At 42.2% G+C, this 21,198-nt stretch overlaps 1 protein-coding gene across 1 annotated transcript; it reads left to right on the top strand.

Annotated features, from left to right (window-relative positions):
• The first annotated feature begins 2,318 nt into the window (after positions 1-2,318).
• On the top strand, positions 2,319-19,070 carry LOC105027340 (tetraspanin-7). Its single transcript, XM_010899416.4, has 8 exons — positions 2,319-2,452; positions 11,483-11,671; positions 12,024-12,098; positions 12,198-12,293; positions 12,378-12,533; positions 12,605-12,688; positions 13,642-13,722; positions 16,620-19,070. The coding sequence occupies exons 1-7, from the start codon at positions 2,372-2,374 to the stop codon at positions 13,708-13,710; spliced, it is 750 nt and encodes a 249-aa protein (XP_010897718.1). The 5' UTR covers positions 2,319-2,371; the 3' UTR covers positions 13,711-13,722; positions 16,620-19,070.
• Positions 19,071-21,198: the final 2,128 nt, after the last annotated feature.

Genomic DNA, 21,198 nt, shown 5'->3' with positions numbered 1-21,198 from the left:
TCCTCTTTCTATTCTGGTTAGAGACAGTTTGCGCTGTTCTGTGAAGGGAGTAGTACACATCGTTGAATGAGATCTTCCCTTTCTTGGCAAAATCATATGAAATATCCTTAATTTCTCAGAACAAGGATAGACAGACAAGTTTCAGAAGAAAGTGATTTTTCTGGCCATTTTGAGCCTGTAATAGAACCCACAAGGGCGTCCAGAGGCGTTTCAGAGAATTTGGCAGTACATCCAACCGGCCTCACAACCAGCATCTTCACCTCCAAGATCGTCTGAGACCAGCCACCCGGACAGCTGCTGCAACAATTGGTTTGCATAACCAAAGAATTTCTGCACAAACTGTCAGAAACCGTCTCAGGGGAAGCTCATCTGCATGCTCGTCATCTTCATCGGGGTCTCGACCTGACTGCAGTTCATCGTAACCGACTTGAGTGGGCAAATGCTCACATTCGATGGCGTCTGGCACTTTGGAGAGGTGTTCTCTTCATGGATGAATCCCGGTTTTCACTGTACAGGGCAGATGGCAGACAGTGTGTATGGCGTTGTGTGGGTGAGCGGTTTGCTAATGTCAACGTTGCGGGTCGAATGGCCCATGGTGGCGGTGGGGTTATGGTATGGGCAGGCATGTGTTATGGACAACGAACACAGGTGCATTTTATTGATGGCATTTTGAATGCACAGAAATACCGTGACGAGATCCTGAGGCCCATTGTTGTGCCATTCATCCACGACCATCACCTCATGTTGCAGCATGATAATGCACGGCCCCATGTTGCAAGGATCTGTACACAATTCATGGAAGCTGAAAACCTCCCAGTTCTTGCATGGCCAGCATACTCACTGGACATGTCACCCATTGAGCATGTTTGGGATGCTCTGGATTTGCGTATACGACAGAGTGTTCCAGGTCCTGCCAATATCCAGCAACTTCGCACAGCCATTGAAGAGGAGTGGACCAACATTCCACAGGCCACAATAAACAAACTGATCAACTCTATGCGAAGGAGATGAGTTGCACTGCGTGAGGCAAATAGTGGTCACACCAGATACTGACTGGATTTCAGACCCCCTGGACCTCCTCAATATAGTGAAACTGCACATTTTAGAGTGCCTTTTATTGTGGCCAGCCTAAGGCACACCTGTGCAATAATCATGCTGTCTAATCAGCATCTTGATATGCCACACCTGTGAGGTGGATGGATTATCTCTGCCAATGAGAAGTGTTCACTAACATTTCCTGAAGAAAATGTATTTGCTGAAAACAACTAAAAAATTTGCTAAGATCCCTTGAAAAAACTAAAAGGAAGCAAGGAAGAATGTTTTGTCAGTTAATGTGTCCGTTTTCTCTGTTAGTGTGTAGTTGTGCTGATGGCTTTAGTTTTGTTGTCAGATTGACCAATCAAAACAAAGCACTGATTTCTACACTACAGTCTTTAGCCCAATGCCATTCGCGGGGTCAGCAGTGTTGCCAGATGGGGAGGGTTCATGATAAATTGGGCAATTTTTAATGACAATGTGCGGGCAAAATGGGCTTGGGCGGGTCGATTTACAGATAGTGTTGTATTGGAAAAAATAGCATACGTTACCTTTTTAATATCTAATCGTCTTTTACACTAAACGTACTTTTACGATAAAATGTACTATCTGAAATGATGTTTCTACACACAGACCCGAACGAATGACACCAATTATTATACACTACGTCGTGTTCCGTACCATTTCCGATTATCTGGCCATAGTCCTAAAACTTTAGTAAAATATGTTGCAATAACACCATCGACCACAGGGTGTCATGCGAGCCCAGGTGAAAAGGTTAGACTGAAATAAGCCCACTACTTCCGCAAGTAAGCTTTGCTATAAAACTATAGTAAAGCGATTATATAAGTGTAACAGTTCATTTACACATGATCAGCCACACACACACACACATATATATAAATAAGCTATACCCATACTTAAGTCACTGCCAAAATAGGCAGGATGGCTGAAAATATGTTCTATTGTTTTACTGAGTAGGCCTACCTCTGCTAACTGTATTTTTTAAAGGCTGTTGCCCAACCTTTTTTTCCATTGTTACAATACAGATGTTCAGTAGACCAATATATTGTGCAATGTCTTAGCATATAGTAAATCATCCAGTAAAAATGTTTCTTGTGGTTGTTTTCTCTGCACCAAAACACATCGCAAATCTATGAATATATTAGCCGTGTCAGAAAAAATCATCCTTATCATTACAGACAAAACATTTGACCATCGCCAATTTCCGCTTGAGCAGCTATTAGCGGCTGCGCTGTGCTGAATGTCCTCCAGCGGAGAGTCGTGGTAGCGCAACGTTTGCAGATGCAGAAACCTCCGTTTCAGTTACAGTGGTATGGCATTGGGCAGAATGGAGACCAAACCAGTGATAACCTTTCTCAAAACCCTCCTCATCGTTTACTCCTTTGTGTTTTGGGTAAGTACACTCGGTTTATCATCACCCCAACGCAAACTGTTTGTCGATATAGTTGTTGTTGTGTACAGAAATCATGTTTAAGATGCATCTTGACGTGCCCGTTTGCTGAGTACCCGTTTAGAAAATATGTCAAGTGCATGCCTATGTGCCATCTATGAGGTGCTGTTGTTTTTCCATATCGATGGGCAAATCAGTGGAATAATGTTTATAGATTATTGTACCATGCACTTTGGTTATGAATTTCGTAACGTACAAAATCACGTGAAATGCGACATCCTCCACTGTGTTTATTGCGCACATTGACATTGTCACGGTCGGCGTGAGGACCGTCTTGATATTTTGCTCTGTATTTCGAAATTGTCTCTGATGGCATGCGTAGGCTGTAGCGCGCAGCCGCGTCGTAAGTAGTATCAGACTGATCAGATCAGGGAGGCTGTTGATGCAGGCAAATCAGTAGCTTTCATGTAGCCTAACATTTTTGTATCTGTCCAGTAGCAATGTGGTGCCAACTGCTAAAGAGGGTTAAATATAACATAGACGTTTTAAATAAACTACTGAGTTGCGTTTTAACATATTTGTTTAGGTAAGATGTTTCGGTGTGTGGGGACCCTCCAAAGGGTGATGCCAGGGCAACTACATAGTCTCCGTTCCCGCCATTGGTTAACATGATGTATATTGTACCATATCTTATTAGCATATAAAGCCGACGTTGACGTGCAGTTGCTACCAGGTTTATTCTTCTCCACTGACTCCACACTGGGCACGAATTCTCGGTTCTCTGCCTCACAACACACGTTACCGCCTTCCACCGTTCGAGCTATTCTGAAGATGCTAACTGTATAGCCCCATCAGAATATTTAAAGCTAGCTATAACTTAACTATGTTCAAGAAAAATTTGGTCTGGAACCGAATATTCTTATATTCGTTCGTTGGGTAGGTATTCGATTTACATTATTTGGATATTCCTGACAACCCTCTCACAACAGTGAATGTCACATTTCAGTTCACCTTTTCGTTTAATATTGGCATGCAAGCAGTTGTTGCCACCATACGTGGCTTCATTCATTGTACACAATAATCAGGCACTTGTTGTTGAACGGAAACACGCCTAGTATAGCGGGCACAATTGACAATAGTTGAAGCTTCCCAATTGTGTGATACGTGCGTAGGAACATTCACAGGCATAGTGATTTGTACGCATTCAATATACTGAAGAGTTCAACTCTATGGGAACGCTTGTTAAATGTTCATTTAATTTATATGAATTATCTTTGTTTAATTCATATAAATAAAACGAAGATAAGACAAAGGCAGTTTGTCAGATGGGATTTGAACTAGCACTAGCACTACCACAGTGGGACAACAAATGTAAGTACATTGAGGGAAAAGATTATTTGATTTTGTAAGTTTGCCCACTGACATAAAAATGATCAGTCTATAATTTTAATGGTAGGTTTGTTTGAACAGTGAGAGAGAGAATAACACAAACAAAATCCAGAAAAACATGTTCTAAATTGATTTGCATTTTAATGAGTGAAATAAGTATTTGACCCGTCTCAATCAGAAAGATTTCTGGCTCCCAGATGTCTTTTATACAGGTAATGAGCTGAGATTAGGAGCACACTCTTAAAGGGAGTGCTCCTAATCTCATCTTTTTACCTGTATAAAAGACACCTGTCCACAGAAGCAATCAATCAATCAGATTCCAAACTCTCCACCATGGCCAAGACTAAAGAGCTGTCCAAGGATGTCAGGGACAAGATTGTAGACCTACACAAGGCTGGTATGGGATACAAGACCATCGCCAAGCAGCTTGTTGAGAAGTTGACAACAGTTGGTGCGATTATTGGCAAATGGAAGTAACACAAAAGAACTGTCAATCTCCCTCGGTCTGGGTCTCCATGCAAGATCTCACCTTGTAGAGTTGCAATGATCTTGAGAACAGTGAGGAATCAGCCCAGAACTACACAGGAGGATCTTGTCAATGATCTCAAAGCAGCTGGGAACATAGTCTCCAAGAAAACAATTGGTAACACACTACACCTTGAAGGACCTAAATCCTGCAGCGCCTGTAAGGTCTCCCTGCTCAAGAAAGCACATGTACAGGCCCGTCTGAAGTTTGCCAATGAACATCTGAATGATTCAGAGGAGAACTGGGTGAAAGTGTTATGGTCAGATGAGACCAAAATCAAGTTCTTTGGCATCAACTCAACTTGCGTGTTTGGAGGAGGAGGAATGCTGCCTATGACTCCAAGAACACCATCCCCACCATCAAACATGGAGGTGGAAACATTATGTTTTGGGGGTGTTTTCTGCTAAGGGGACAGGACAACTTCACTGCATCAAAGGGACAATGGACAGGGACATGTAGCGTCAAATCTTGGTTGAGAACCTCCTTCCCTCAGCAAGGGCATTGAAAATGGGTTGGTATTCCAGCATTACAATGACTCAAAACACACGGCCAAGGCAACAAAGGAGTGGCTCAAGAAGAAGCACATTAAGGTCCTGGAGGAGCCTAGCCAGTCTCCAGAACTTAATCCCATAGAGAATCTGTAGAGGGAGCTGAAGGTTCGAATTGCCAAATGTCAGCCTCGAAACCTGAATGACTTGGAGAAGATCTGCAAAGAGGAGTGGGACAAAATCCCTCCTGAGATGTGTGCAAACCTGGTGGCCAACTACAAGAAACATCTGACCTCTCTGATTGCCAACAAGGGTTTTGCTAAGTCATGTTTTGCTGTAAGTAGCCTACTGAATTCCTTGGAAAGTAGTTGTAACTTTAACACGAAACACTTAATATGAAAAATAAGTTAACATGAACTAATATTCTGGTCCCCTACAAAATGCTATGTAATCTCATACATTTATTTTCTTTTAACACGAAACAAATAATGCTTATAACACGAAAAGATTTTGCTCTCTACTGTTTGGTTGTGCGTTATTATTTGGGTTTATCTGTGTTGTGCAGTACCTTTTGTTTTACGCGGTGTACGAGTGTTTGGTTCAGCAATAAACCTGCATTTGTGCCACCTCTCCTGTGACTGTCACGCCCCTCCTTCTGCATGTAACATTGGGGTTTATTTGCAAGATTGAAAAGATATTGTTCATTTATTGAAATGTGTGTTTTGCTGCTGTTATCATAACTGTGCTAATTGCACTACCTACCTTGTTCTATTTATTACAGTACGCTGCATTGCGACTGTCCACTGCTGGGTATGGATGGGTAATGGTTTAAATGCCAAGGACAAATGTTGTTTCAATTTTGTTTCAGAATATCACATTGTAGGATGTTTTATGAATTTATTGGTAAATTATGGTGGAAAATAAGTATTCATAAAGTTAATCTCAATACTTTGTTAAATACCCTTTGTTTGCAATGACAGAGGTCAAATGTTTTCTGTGTCTTCACAAGGTTTTCACACACTGTTGCTGGTATTTTGACCCATTCCTCCATGCAGATCTCCTCTAGAGCAGTGATGTTTTGGGGCTGTCGCTGGGCAACACAGACTTTCAACTCCCTCCAAAGATTTTCTATGGGGTTGAGATCTGGTAACTGGCTAGGCCACTCCAGGACCTTCAGGTGTGTTTGGGATCATTGTCATGCTGAAAGACCCAGCCACGTTTCATCTTCAATGCCCTTGCTGATGGAAGGAGGTTTTCACTCAAAATCTCACGATACATGGCACCATTCATTCTTTCCTTTACACAGATCAGTCGTCCTGGTCCCTTTGCAGAAAAAAGCCCCAATGCATGATGTTTCCACCCCCATGCTTCACAGTAGGTATGGTGTTCTTTGGATGCAACTCAGCATTCTTTCTCCTCCAAACACGACGAGTTGAGTTTTTACCAGAAAGTTCTATTTTGGTTTCATCTGACCATATGGCATTCTCCCAATCCTCTTCTGGACCATCCAAATGCTCTCTAGCAAACCTGAGACGGGCCTGGACATGTACTGGCTTAAGCAGGAGGACACGTCTGGCACTGCAGGATTTGAGTCCCTGGCGGCGTAGTGTGTTACTGATGGTAGCCTTTGTTACTGTGGTCCCAGCTCTCTGCAGGTCATTCACTAGGTCCCCCGTGTGGTTCTGGGATTTTTGCTCAACGTTCTTGTGATCATTTTGACCCCACGGGGTGAGATCTTGCGTGGAGCCCCGGATCGAAGGATATTATCAGTGGTCTTGTATGTCTTCCATTTTCTTATAATTGCTCCCACAGTGTGATTTCTTCACACCAAGCTGCTTGTCATCCCAGCCTGGTGCAGGTCTATTTTGTTTCTGGTGGCCTTTGACAGCTCTTTGGTCTTGGCCATAGTGGAGTTTGGAGTGTGACTGTTTGAGGTTGTGGACAGGTGTATTTTATACTGATAACAAGTTAAAACAGGTGCTATTAATACAGGTAACGAGTGGAGGACAGAGGAGCCTCTTAAAGAAGAAGTTACAGGTCTGTGAGAGCCAGAAATCTTGCTTGTTTGTAGGTGACCAAATACTTATTTTACCAGAGGAATTTACCAGTGAATTCATAAAAAATCCTACAATGTGATTTTCTGGATTTTCTTTCCTCATTTTGTCTCTCATAGTTGAAGTGTACCTATGATGAAAATGAGAGGCCTCTCTCATCTTTTTAAGTGGGAGAACTTGCACAAACACCATGCATGTCCTTGTTTCCATCTTACATTAACTATTGTTTCTAGTACCTTAAGGTACACCTTGCTGACGTCCTTTGGAGAAGGTCCTGTTACTTGAACTGCAATCTATGTTGCTTTTTTGATAGATATTAATGTAAGCCAATGCATAGGAACTATGATTAGCATATCATGGTCTATCTAAAATTGCTTAGTCCAATCAATGCATCTGTGGGTTGTTGGGGGGCTGCAACATCTTTAGGCAGCAACAGACACAAACGTTTTCTGGTAGATTCACCACGATTCACGGCCACCTAACTGCTGCAATTTTCGGTGACCAACAAGCTTAGCTAATTAGCTTGATGTCATTTAAGTAAAATGAGCAAACTAAAGTATGCCGGTGGAGCACAGAAAACCCCAAACCAAAGGAGAAATGAAGAATTTATTTAAATAAACTAGCGAAAATAAAATGCGGTTATATTATTGTAGGTGTTTACTTCTACATCTGATGGATTAACAGGGGTCAGGGTTGAAATAGTGTTTCTGAGACTAGGAAGGATCCAGACCTTAGACCTTTATTGTTTATTTAATCAGTCCAATTGTTCTCTCGTCATTTCCCCTCTTAATTTCATGATTGTCCAATTTGCGATCATGGCCCTCTCTACCCAGTAGCTGTGCGACAGGTAAACATGTGTCCTCTGATGCACATCTCAAAGTGTCACCTGCTGCTCCCACCTGAGAGGTATCTCTGACAGACAAGGCCTTGAGAAAAGGGTGCGGCATCAGTTTTCCCTGTTCCCAGTCCTAACCTGAACACCCAAAGACATATCTAGTATCTGACCTTGGATCAGCATTTACTTTAAGGCAGGTAGTCAAACGCTGTGTTTGTCCCTCTCAGTCCGGCTGTCATAGCAACCTGTTTATATTTAGTGCAGCCTTGGAGTGTCCAGAGCTATAAGTGTTGGTATTATGTTCCACACCCGGCAGGAAGCAGCACTGGACTGGACTGGAAGTGCCATCTGTCTCACTCCCAACAGGGCCAGAACCAATCTGGAAAAAGTTCCTAGAGGATCTTTAGATGTTTTTCAAATTAGAACTTTTGGAGAACCTATACATTTTTTAAGGAACCCTTTTAAAGGCATTGGCCATGGAGGGTTTCAAACAGAACTTAAATTTCAACATTTTATTTTTAGGGTCATGGGACTGATGTAATTGACGGGAGGCTGAGTTCAGAGAGGCCCTTGTTGTTGGTGGTGGTTTGAAATTCCTCAGATGGTTTGGTTCCTGGGTTTCACTGTCGTCAGCTTGTCATGATAGCTTATCTCTTCCAACAAGTTCTTTGGATTGCAGTTTGCACAGTACAGGTGGAAGATGGGCGTGCTAACGACTGGCATATGTTAATGGTTCTAAAAAAAAATCTGGATTTCTCTTTTGGGAACAAGGAGGGAAAAGGGTAGCCGTTTAACACTCTTTTAAAATCTTAGATTGGCTCATAAATTCTTCAAATATCAAAGGGAGTAATTTGGTGGAGAGACCCTGAAGCATTTACATTAAGCTACAGTTTGCTACAAAGAGAGACCTGAGCTGTAATCCTAAATGTAGGGTTTAGTTTTCACTTGCTACTAGAAATAGCCCCCCGGACTGTTTTGTCGTCATATAATTGGATGAGAAAAAAGAATTCTTCCAGTTAAAACAGAAAATATAATTGAATGTTGGTTAAAATGTCAAGTTTGATCATTTGGTGGGTTTCAAAGATTTGTGGGGCCTCTCAGTATTTTAATTTGTAAAAAACACTTAATATTTAGACAGTTTGTTTTCAGACAGGACTGGAGTGTGAAAGAGGAGGAGCTCCGCTAGGATAATGAAGCACCTCAGAGTTACGTTGATGTCTGTTACCATAGAGACACTGTAACTGTAATCTGTCAAGTGGTTCCTGTCTCTGTTATTTTCCATGTTTTTTTTCATCCCAGACATTTGCACGTATTTGTTAAAGCCCAGCACTAACACACCTGAGTAAACTAGTTAAGGCCAGCAAATAAGTCAGTATGCCATGATATTCCAACACATGGTGTCCTAGAAAGCTGTCCTTTGAGTCATGGACTTAGGGGCCCTGTGTCTCTTCAGGACATTTAGGGGCCCTGTGTCTCTTCAGCATATTGACTTAGGGGCCGTGTCTCTTCAGGACATTTAGGGGCCCTGTGTCTCTTCAGGACATTTAGGGGCCCTGTGTCTCTTCAGGATATTGACTTAGGGGGCCTGTGTCTCTTTAGGACATTTTGGGGCCCTTTGTCTCTTCAGTACGTTGATTAGTGGCCCTGTGACTCTTCAGGACATTTAGGGGCCCTGTGTCTCCTCAGGACGTTTATTAGGGGCCATGTGTCTCTTCAGGACATTTAGGGGCCCTGTGTCAATTAATTTAGACCGCTTCTGGGCCCTGCATGGCACTGAGCATGCCCGAGGCTTGGCTCTGTGGCAGAACCAGTTCCAGCGTCAGGCAGAGAGGAACCTCTTGCGAGTTGACACCAGGCTGGTGGGGTGTCATCAACAGATCGGCACCCATTCTGTCCCCCATCCCAAAAGGGGGCAGCCCCTCTTTTGGGACACAGGGGCATATAGTTGGCTCAAACAACACACTCCTTTATGAGGCGCCTTGATTAGAAATGCAACAAACAGTGCAACAGGAGGAAGCAGCTCGAATCAAAGGGTCTTTTTTGTTCGCTGTGTGTGTGTGTGTGTGTGTGTGTGATAATGAGCGTGTGTGTGTGTTTGTGTGATAATGAGCTTGTGTGTGTGTGTGATAATGAGCGTGTGTGTGTGTGTGTGTGTGTGTGTTGTATCGTGTTTCACAGAAAAATAAAAACATTCCCCATTCCTTCCTCTTTGTCTGTCTCTGTCTGTCTCTATCTCTGTCTGCCTCTATTTCTCGCATACTGCACTCTTCGATCTGTTATCACACCTCAGAAACTGCTGTGATCTTTTCACATCTACATTTAAACATGCTATCAGTTTCACTCTACGCTGACCTTCCATCTGTGTCTAGGATGACCAAAGAAGAGGAGGGTGGGTGAGCCCCATGGGGAGGTTCTCTATGGCAGGGGTTAAACTCCTAGCTTGGGAACCCGGACTGGGTGAGCCCCATGGGGAGGTTCTCTATGGCAGGGGTTAAACTCCTAGCTTGGGAACCCGGACTGGGTGAACCCCATGGGGAGGTTCTCTATGGCAGGGGTTAAACTCCTAGCTTGGGAACCCGGACTGGGTGAACCCCATGGGGAGGTTCTCTATGGCAGGGGTTAAACTCCTAGCCTGGGAACCCAGACTGGGTGAGCCCCATGGGGACTACTGATTTTTCTGTTCTACCTGGTAGAGAATTTCATTCAGCTCAGGTTGCTGGTAAAATCAGATCCTGATTGGAGAGGTGGAATGATGGAATGCATACCATCAGTATCACCATACCATCAGCACCACCAGAAGTACCCCATCAGTATAACCGTCAGTACCACCATCAGTATGACCATCATTACCACCATCAGTACTCCATTAGTTTGACCATCAGTAACACCATCAGTATGACCATCAGTACCAGTTGCCTAGTTGTTTTGGGATGTCACTCTTCCAGGGCACTAGGTGGACAGGTGTGGGAAGTTTAACTTGTTCTTGGTTAGTTTATGGTTTCTTACCGCTATCACCATGATACTTTACAGCTAACACTACAGGATTATTTTCTCTCTGAACCATCACTCAGCACTACGGTAACAATATCAAAGTCATTTGTTAAAACTTTATGAAATTACATTAAATATCAAACTAAATCATGGCTTGAATTGATTTAATGCGCGTAATAAGACAAGCATCACCATAACCAATTAACGAAGTGGCTAATGGACATTTAGGCTAGGATAGTCACTACAAGTACCACCACCAGTACCACCATCAGTATGACCATCAGTGCCCCATCAGTATGACCATCAGTGCCCCATCAGTATTACCATCAGTGCCCCATCAGTATTACCATCAGTGCCCCATCAGTATTACCATTAGTACCACCATCAATCAGTGTGACCATCAGTATGACCATCAATACCACCATCAATCAGTATGACCATCAGTACCACCATCAATCAGTATGACCATCAGTACCACCATCAATCAGTATGACCATCAGTATGACCATCAGTACCACCATCAATCAGTATGACCATCAGTATGACCATCAGTACCACCATCAATCAGTATGACCATCAGTATGACCATGAGTGATGGCTGAATAGTACAGCTAATATATCAACATCTGTATCCTCTCTTGTGTCTCTTCTAACTAACCCCTCTTTTTAATCCTCTGTGTTCTAACTAACCACTCCCCCTTTCCCCACCCCTTGTTCTCCTTCCCCTCCCTTGTTTCTTCTCCCCTTCAGATCACTGGGGCGATTCTGTTGGCTGTAGGAGTATGGGGAAAGTTCATGCTGGGGCCGTATATCTCGCTGATTGCTGAGAACACCACTAATGCTCCGTATGTCCTCATTGGTACTGGGACCATCATTATCGTCTTCGGCCTGTTTGGATGCTTTGCCACCTGCAGGGGGAGCCCATGGATGCTCAAACTGGTGAGGGGACAGAGAAGAGGGTGCAGACACACACACACACACATGCATACAAACACACATGCACAGACACAGAGAAATGCTCACATACCAGAGCACAGTTTGAGTGTGTGTGAGAGAGAGAAAGAGTGTTTGCTTGGGTGGGAGTCCATTTATGCATATAGCTTGTTTTCCCATCCTCCAATCTCTCCTTCTCCTCCCTCCCACCCATCTCTCCTTCTCCTCCCTCCCACCAATCTCTCCTTCTCCTCCCTCCCAACCATCTCTCCTTCTCCTCCCTCCCACCCATCTCTTCTCTTCCCTCCCACCCATCTCTTCTCCTCCCTCCCATCCATCTCTCTCTCTCCTTCTGCAGTATGCCATGTTCTTATCTCTCGTGTTCCTGGCTGAGTTGGTTGCTGGAATCTCTGGCTTTGTTTTTCGACATGAGGTCAGTGTTTCAGTATCTGGAGAGCATTACCCACAGATCACCTGGCCCCAGCAGCCAGTAGAAATGCATCTCATCTCACGCGTCTCTTTGTGTTTACAGATAAAGGGCACCTTCCTAAGAACGTATACTGATGCTGTGTTGAACTATGATGCTGAGGATGAGAAGAGCCTGGCTGTGGACAATGTCCAAATCAGTGTAAGTCAAAACAATAACAAAACCAACCCAATATAACAACACATTAACATGTAATCAATAGTCTGTGTGTGTGTGTGTCTTTAGCTGCGTTGCTGTGGGGTGTACAACTATACCAGCTGGTTGGGCAGTGTCTACTACCCTGCCAATGGCTTTCCTCCCAGCTGCTGTTCCAACTCCTCTGACTGCAGTCTGAAGGACCTGCGTAACACCACAATAAACCACACCAAGATCAACCAGCAGGTGTGTGTCTGTGTGTGTTACACATTGATCCTTCCAAAGTGTTGCACACTAACCCTTCTGCTGTGCTTCAGGGCTGTTATGAACTGGTCACTTCCTTCCTGGAGACAAACATGGCCATCATTGCAGGGGTAACGTTTGGCATCGCCTTCTCACAGGTAACTGTTGTTTGGTCATATCAGTGCCTTGACTGAGGTACAATGTTTCTGTGTTCTCCCTTCCATGGATTGGGTGCTTGTTCTTCTTAAGAGAATAAGTATATTTATTTTGTAATTTTGTCAGAAATTGCAGCTCTGATTCAGGATCTGTTTTGATGGTTGAACAGCCGTTCCTCTACTGGGAGTCAGGTTTTTAATCTTTAATCAGGTTTTTATCTGTATACCATTTTCAAGGGCAAGTCTGTGTTCACTGAGTCTGTTCATTTTTTCTATGGTTTTGATCACTGACCACAGTTTCCCATGGTGTACTGTACATTAAATGATATGTTTGATTTACTGTATATAGTCAGGCTTGAAAACAGGTTTGATTTATTCTGATTGATGATATGTTCTAGTGAGGCTAGAAAACCAGGTTTGATATTTTCTGATTGATGTTATGTTCTAGTGAGGCTTGAAAACCAGGTTTGATATATTTTGATTGATGGTATGTTCTATTGAGGCTTGAAAACCAGGTTTGATATATTTTGATTGATGGTATGTTCTAGTGAGGCTTTAAAACCAGGTTTGATTTATTCTGATTGGTGGTATGTTCTAGTGAGGCTTGAAAACCAGGTTTGATATATTTTGATTGATGGTATGTTCTAGTGAGGCTTTAAAACCAGGTTTGATTTATTCTGATTGGTGGTATGTTCTAGTGAGGCTTGAAAACCAGGTTTGATTTATTCTGATTGGTGGTATGTTCTAGTGAGGCTTTAAAACCAGGTTTGATATTTTCTGATTGGTGGTATGTTCTAGTGAGGCTTTAAAACCAGGTTTGATATTTTCTGATTGGTGGTATGTTCTGTTTCCTCAACCCTCAATAATAATATTGTAATAGTGCATTTCAGTTTTGATTGTGTAGATACATCCACTCTTTTTCTATATATCTTTCTGTCTCTATTTCTCTCTCTCAGTTGATTGGCATGTTACTGGCCTGCTGTCTATCCAGAATCATTACAGCCAATCAGTATGAGATGGTGTAGCTGAGAGAGCAGGCGAGTGGTTACTCACAGAAATACACACACACACACACAGTGTGACATACAGTCATCCATGTTTGATTGATCTTGGGATCAAACTCACTATCCTGGGTAAAGTTCAACCAACAAGGATAGCTTACACACACAAAAACACCCAAGTTACATACACTGTCATGTATATACATACACTATCATGTGTATATATATGTAAATACACTATCATGTATATACAGTATATATCATGTATGTACCGAATGTATCATGTACAGCTCCAGAAAAAATTGAGAGACGCACCTTTTTCTTTCCTTTCCAAAAAAGTTGAAAAGGAAAGTTTTGAGTGAGGAACAGAAGCATTCAATTTGCAGTGGTCTAGACAAAGGATGCATATGCTTAAACAAGGAGACGGGACCTAGGCACTGACCTATCAACTCGTTAACCCCACTACAACCCCGGGAGAGATCTGCAAAGACGCGCTGTTTCTAGCCTATTCACAAATCAAATTAAAGCTTACAAAAAGAACAATTACACTTAATGGACAGTGAAAATGCAACCAGATGAACTGATGAACAAACGATCCAGAAGGCCTAACACCCAACGTCCTTTTTTCCATGTGAATAGGCTAGAAACAGCGCGTCTTTGCAGATCTCTCCCGGGGTTGTAGTGGGGTTAACGAGTTGATAGGTCAGTGTCTAGGTCCCGTCTCCTTGTTTAAGCATATACATCCTTTGTCTAGACCACTGCAAATTTAATGCTTCTGTTCCTCACTCAAAACTTTCCTTTTCAACTTTTTTGGAAAGGAAAGAAAAAGGTGGGTCTCTCAATTTTTTCTGGAGCTGTACATGATACATACGGTACATACGGTACATACATGATACATACATGATACATACGGTACATACATGATACATACATGATACATACAGTACAAACATGATACATACGGTACATACGGTACATACATGATACACACGGTACATACGGTACATACATGATACATACATGATACATACATGATACATACGGTACATACGGTACATACGGTACATACATGATACATACATGATACATACATGATACATACGGTACATACGGTACATACGGTACATACGATATATACAGTACATACATGATACATACATGATACATACATGATACATATGGTACATACATGATACATATGGTACTTACATGATACATACGGTACATATACAAACCCGATTCCAAAAAAGTTGGGACACTGTGCAATTGTGAATAAAAACAGAATGCAATGATGTGGATGTTTCAAATTTCAGTATTGTATTCAGAATACAACATAGATGACATATCAAATGTTTAAACTGAGAAAATGTATCACTTTAAGGGAAAAATATGTTGATTTTAAATTTCATGGCATCAGCACATCTCAAAAGAGTTGGGACAAGACCATGTTTACCACTGTGTGGCATCCCCTCTTCTTTTTATAACAGACTGCAAACGTCTGGGGACTGAGGAGACAAGTTGCTCAAGTTTATGAATAGGAATGTTGTCCCATTCTTGTCTAATACAGGCTTCTAGTTGCTCAACTGTCTTAGGTCTTCTTTGTCGCACCTTCCTCTTTATGATGCGCCAAAGATCTGGACTGCAGGCTGGCCATTTCAGTACCCGGATCCTTCTTCTATGCAGCCATGAAATTGTAATTGATGCAGTATGTGGTCTGGCATTGTCATGTTGGAAAATGCAAGGTCTTCCCTGAAAGAGACAACGTCTGGATGGGAGCATATGTTGTTCTAGAACTCGGATATAACTGTCAGTATTGATGGTGCCTTTCCAGATGTGTAGGATGCCCATGCCACACGCACTCATGCAACCCCATACCATCAGAGATGCAGGCTTCTGAACTGAGCGCTGATAACAACTTGGGTTGTCCTTGTCCTCTTTAGTCCGGATGACATGGCGTCCCAGTTTTCCAAAATGAACTTTACATTTTGATTCATCTGACCAAAGAACACTTTTCCACTTTGCCACAGTTCATTTTAAATGATCCTTGGCCCAGAGAAAACACCTGCGCTTCTGGATCCTGTTTAGATACGGCTTCTTTTTTCACCTATATTTTAGCCGGCAACGGCGAATGGCACGGTGGATTGTGTTCACCGACAATGTTTTCTGGAAGGATTCCTGAGCCCATGTTGTGATTTCCATTACAGTTTCATTCCTGTATGTGATGCAGTGCCATCTGAGGGCGCGAAGATCACGGGCATCCAGTATGGTTTTCTGGCCTTGACCCTTGCTCCAGATTCTCTGAATCTTTGGATGATGTTATGCGCTGTAGATGATGATAACTTCAAACTCTTTGCAATTTTTCACTGAGAAACTCCTTTCTGGTATTGCTCCACTATTTTTCGCTGCAGCATTGGGGGAATTGGTGATCCTCTGCCCATCTTGACTTCTGAGAGACACTGCCACTCTGAGAGGCTCTTTTTATACCCAATCATGTTGCCAATTGACATAATAAGTTGCGAATTGGTCCTCCAGCTGTTCCTATCTGTACATTTAACTTTTCCAGCCTCTTATTACCTGTCCCAACTTTTTTGGAATGTGTAGCTCTCATGAAATCTGAAATGAGCCAATATTTGGCATGACATTACAAAATGTCTCACTTTCAACATTCGATATGTTATCTATATTCTATTGTGAATTCAATATAAGTTTATGAGATTTGTAAATTATTCCATTCCTTTTTTGATCACAATTTGTACAGTGTCCCAACTTTTTTAGAATAGGATTTGTATAATATATACTCTGCACACGATACATAATTTAAATTCATGATACATACTGTACATATGTGATACATATATTTCACTCATGATACATACTGTACCTTAATGTTTATGTCTGTCTAATGGCTTGTGTGGTGGATGTTTTGTTTTTAGAGAGAGAAGAGATGTCAAACAGCACCTTGGTAGATTGGAACAGAAGATCCCCTCAACACAAGCTCACCACATCTCTTAAACTCTCTCATCTCTCACTCTTTCTCTCATCACGCTTCCATCTCTCTCCATCTTCCTATCTCTGTCTTTCTCTATCTCCCTCATTCTCTCTAATGTTATTTTAACTTAACTTATTTGTAAAGATGAAGCATTCCTTAACTTGCTGCTGTACCATGAAAGCATTCTGTCAGGACTGTGAACTCCGCCAAGTGACTCTGCTGGTAGACATTATGAGCACTGGGATCATCTTATCATTCAGCCTTTTATTCACCTCCTGCTGTAATTAATTCAATTCAAACGTTTCACACCATGTATTAATACAGTTAATGAATTTTAAATAGCTCCCCCACCATCCCTCTCAACCACCTGATAGCATATAAAATCCATCATAGAATATATAAATGTACATTATATTACATATTGAATATTCTGAGCCACAGAAATACCAGTAGAAACACCTTGTTGAACGAAACTCATAGATGTAAAAGTTACAGATCACAAATGTCCACTACTGCTTCTTTCCTTGTGTTGTAAGATGCTTTGGCCTAGCTGATCCTGGCCATGAATCCAGACAAACCATTTCCCTAAATATGAGGAGTCGTTAGTTAATTGATAAAGGGTGAGGTGGGATCCACCTCTTTCACCATTTAATCATCATTTAGCAGCTGTGTTTCCTGCCAATCACTGTGTTGGAATCATCAGAAAGCTACATCACTGTTACATATTAAAGAACAGTTTTATCTATCAGAACTGAGAATATATAATTGACCCAAGAATCCAAACAGTCCTGAGCATTTCCATTCACCTGTTAAAAGGTACGAAGTTCCCCCGAGAAGCACAATTCTCTTAATGGAGTTGTACATATGCTGTCTTTCTTTGCGTTTACGTTCTCTGGCCAAAGTTATAACAATTTAATTGGTAGTTTATGGTTTTAAGATTATCCAAATACGTGTTCTGCTGCTTTTTTAGCAGTCACTAAAACCCACCCTGTCCTCTTACTGCGCCCCCTCCTGGTCAGGCTGGCTCCACACAAGCCCGAACCTTGGCAAAAGATGGCCGACATACTGTTTTAATGTGGTTGCGGCTCCCTACTGTAAACACCTAAACTTCAGACTGACTGTGTGTTGATATAACGGTGAGGGAGCATGTACAGCTAACCTTTCATGTGCATCTCTGCTTCTCACTGCTACTGTATGTGGATGATATCTCTGATTCATTTCTTTGACGTTGGCTAACAATGATTTGTAATATGAATTTGGATGTGTAGGTCGTCTTACTCTTGGACAACATCCAAGAGCTGTATAATAATTACTAATGCATTATTATAACACTTGATAAGGTAGTGTCTTTGTTCGGAATCCTGAGCTGTTTGGGTTTATTTGTAATTTGTTTTAATACGTGGGCATAGACGGGTACTGATAAATAGTATTATTTATTGATTGTATAGATGTTTTAGTGCAACACATTGTTTTATTTAATTATTGTTTATATTTAAACATGTTGCATGTCCGCTATGTGCACACGTGTGTGTGCCTGTTGTTCATGCGTGTGAGTGAGAGGTGGTTTCACATGGGCGGAGGCATCTATAGAGGCTGACGTCCTGATATCGGTCTAGTCCACAATGACCTCGCCAGATCACAGCCCAATCATCATCACACAATGGGGGATGACCAAAAACATCCTGGGCAAAAGCCCTGGAACCTGGTCTGGTAACACTTCAGTGTAGCTGGACAGTGTGGATAATTACTCGCTTGAGATGCAGCTCTTCTTGATGTGAGCTTTGGATCAGTATGATGCAACGCTCAGTCTGTCTGTTTCCTAGCATTATGTTTAGAATGAATGACCGTGTCTAAAAGTCATGATGATCAACAGAATCTCGAACCCTGTCAGTCTGACTGGTGAAGTCATGGGTAGATCAGCCATGGATATCTGCGATAGTGTAGAAAGGTCATGATGCTGACAGATGTGATTCATGCATTGAATACATTAAAACATTTATCTGAACTTTAAATACAATGAAACAATTCTCCTCCTCCTTTTCCGATTTCCCTGTCTAATAAAGCATTAAAAATTCCTGAAAATATATTATAGGTGCTACTGTTCGCCTACCTGTTTTGCATCCAGCACTGGGCTTCCTGACCTCCACCAGACCAAGAGACATTTCCTCTAATTCAGTAGACCTCGATCACTAGATCTAAACTAACACAGAGCAGAACCGAACCGACCAGTCAATACTTATTTACATCCACAGTTGCAGTATTAATGAAAACGTTCTGTATATTAGTCATCCTTTGAATCTCTTGGCACCAGCTGGTTTAGCATGTCCGTGGTGCTCTGTTGTTGATATTGTAACCATCAGTGATCTCTGTATAATAAAGGATCATAAAAACGTCACTACTATGTCTCTAGTGTGTCATTCTGTGGTTGGAGGTATCTTTTCTTCTCTCTAATATATTTTTTGTCCTTATCCTCAAAGCATGGCTTTGTCAATGAAGCTGTCAGCGATGGTATGTTTGGGCTGCAGGACTTGGCACCTGTGGGTTTGGTGTTTCGCATGCAATTCTCCAAGGGGTTTGGTCATTTGGTGTTTCTGCATGAATTGCTCCGAGGTGTTTGGTGGTTTGGTGTTCTGCATGTGTTGCTCCAAGGGGTTTGGTGTTTCACATGCATTGCTCTGAAGGGTTTGGTGGTTTGGTGTTCTACATGCGTTGCTCCAAGGGGTTTGGTGTTCTGCATGTGTTGCTCCAAGGGGTTTGGTGTTCTGCATGTGTTGCTCTGAGGAGTTTGGTGGTTTGGTGTTCTACATGCATTGCTCCAAGGGGTTTGGTGTTCTACATGTCTTGCTCCAATGGGTTTGGTGGTTTGGTGTTCTGCATGCGTTTCACTAAGCGGGTTCAGTGTTCCACATGCGTTTAATTTTCAACTACGACGTTGCTTTTAATTTTAGAATTAAAAGAAATGTTGTCCGGTGTATCTGGATATTATCTATGCTTGTAACTGTGTGTGTTTCTTTGGTTTTCTCTGTGTGTATCTCTGTATGGGTTTCTATGTGCTATTTCTGATCGTGTTTCTGTGTTTATATCTCTGTGTGTATATCGCTGTGTGGGTTTCTGTGTGTATATCTCTGTGTGTGTTTCTGTGTGTATATCTCTGTGTGTGTTTCTGTGTGTATATCTCTGTGTGTGTTTCTGTGTGTATATCTCTGTGTGTGTTTCTGTGTGTATGTCTCTGTGTGTAGTGTTATGGACATTTTGAACTAAGGTACATTTGAGAAATGTCTGTCTTTCTATTGGCTGGTATGTAAATCTTTACTTTGATTGTGACACACGTCTGTATAATATCAGAGGATTATTAGGTATTTGGGCCATGTCCTCCTGCCTAGACAAAGAAGGATGTCAGTCCTTTCTGTTCCTTAGGGATGTAGGAGAGGGGGATCGAGTGTTTGTCCTAGGGGGGCATCCTCTGACCGGCACCAGTAGGTTGTTGGCTTAATCATCTGCCGACCTGTAGGTTGTCTAGATGCTTTAAGTTTCCCTTAAGGGTTGAGAAAGTTAACCACATGAGGGAAGACACCATGTCCCTTGTGTCAAGCCCAGGACATGTGATAGAACAAAGGGTGTGTGTTTGATTGACATGAGACCGATGGGCAACAACCCCCCTTTTTCTATGTAATAAATACGGATTGTTCATGTATGGAGTTAGAGACTCCTCAGATGATTATGTCTGTAAGCGTTTGACGCGTCTCTCATATTTGCATAGTAGTTAATAAAACTGTTAGAATGTGCCAAGAGAACTTTGTCTCTGTTTCTTACTCCTTTAAGAGTGTCGATACATGGAATTGCCATCACAGTATATCTCTGTGTACTATCTGTGTATATCTCTGTGTGTATATCTCTGTATGTACACTCACCTAAAGGATTATTAGGAACACCTGTTCAATTTCTCATTAATGCAATTATCTAATCAACCAATCACATGGCAGTTGCTTCAATGCATTTAGGGGTGTGGTCAGAGTCAAGACAATCTCCTGAACTCCAAACTGAATGTCAGAAAGGGAAAGAAAGATGATTTAAGCAATTTTGAGTGTGGCGTGGTTGTTGGTGCCAGACGGGCCGGTCTGAGTATTTCACAATCTGCTCAGTTACTGGGATTTTCACGCACAACCATTTCTAAGGTTTACAAAGAATGGTGTGAAAAGGGAAAAACATCCAGTAGGAGCAGTCCTGTGGGCAAAAATGCCTTGTTGATGCTAGAGGTCAGAGGAGAATGAGCCGACTCATTCAAGCTGATAGAATAGCAACTTTGACTGAAATAACCACTCGTAACAACCAAGGTATGCAGCAAAGCATTTGTGAAGCCACAACACGTACAACCTTGAGGCGGATGGGCTACAACAGCAGAAGACCCCACCGGGTACCACTCATCTTACCACTGTGCAGGCTGGTGGTGGTGGTGTTATGGTGTGGGGGATGTTTTCTTGGCACACTTTAGGCCCCTTAGTGCCAATTGGGCATCGTTTAAA

The sequence above is a fragment of the Esox lucius genome, chromosome 16 (genome assembly GCF_011004845.1).
Source record: "Esox lucius isolate fEsoLuc1 chromosome 16, fEsoLuc1.pri, whole genome shotgun sequence".
Taxonomy (NCBI): domain Eukaryota; kingdom Metazoa; phylum Chordata; class Actinopteri; order Esociformes; family Esocidae; genus Esox; species Esox lucius.
This window is presented reverse-complemented; position numbering and strand designations above follow the sequence as displayed.

Excerpts from the sequence above, each read along its gene's own strand:
- LOC105027340 (XM_010899416.4), top strand. The coding sequence starts at position 2,372 with ATGGCATTGGGCAGAATGGAGACCAAACCAGTGATAACCTTTCTCAAA. Across the intron at positions 2,453-11,482 it reads TTTACTCCTTTGTGTTTTGG|ATCACTGGGGCGATTCTGTT; the intron begins GTAAGTACACTC and ends TCTCCCCTTCAG. Across the intron at positions 12,294-12,377 it reads TGGACAATGTCCAAATCAGT|CTGCGTTGCTGTGGGGTGTA; the intron begins GTAAGTCAAAAC and ends GTGTGTCTTTAG.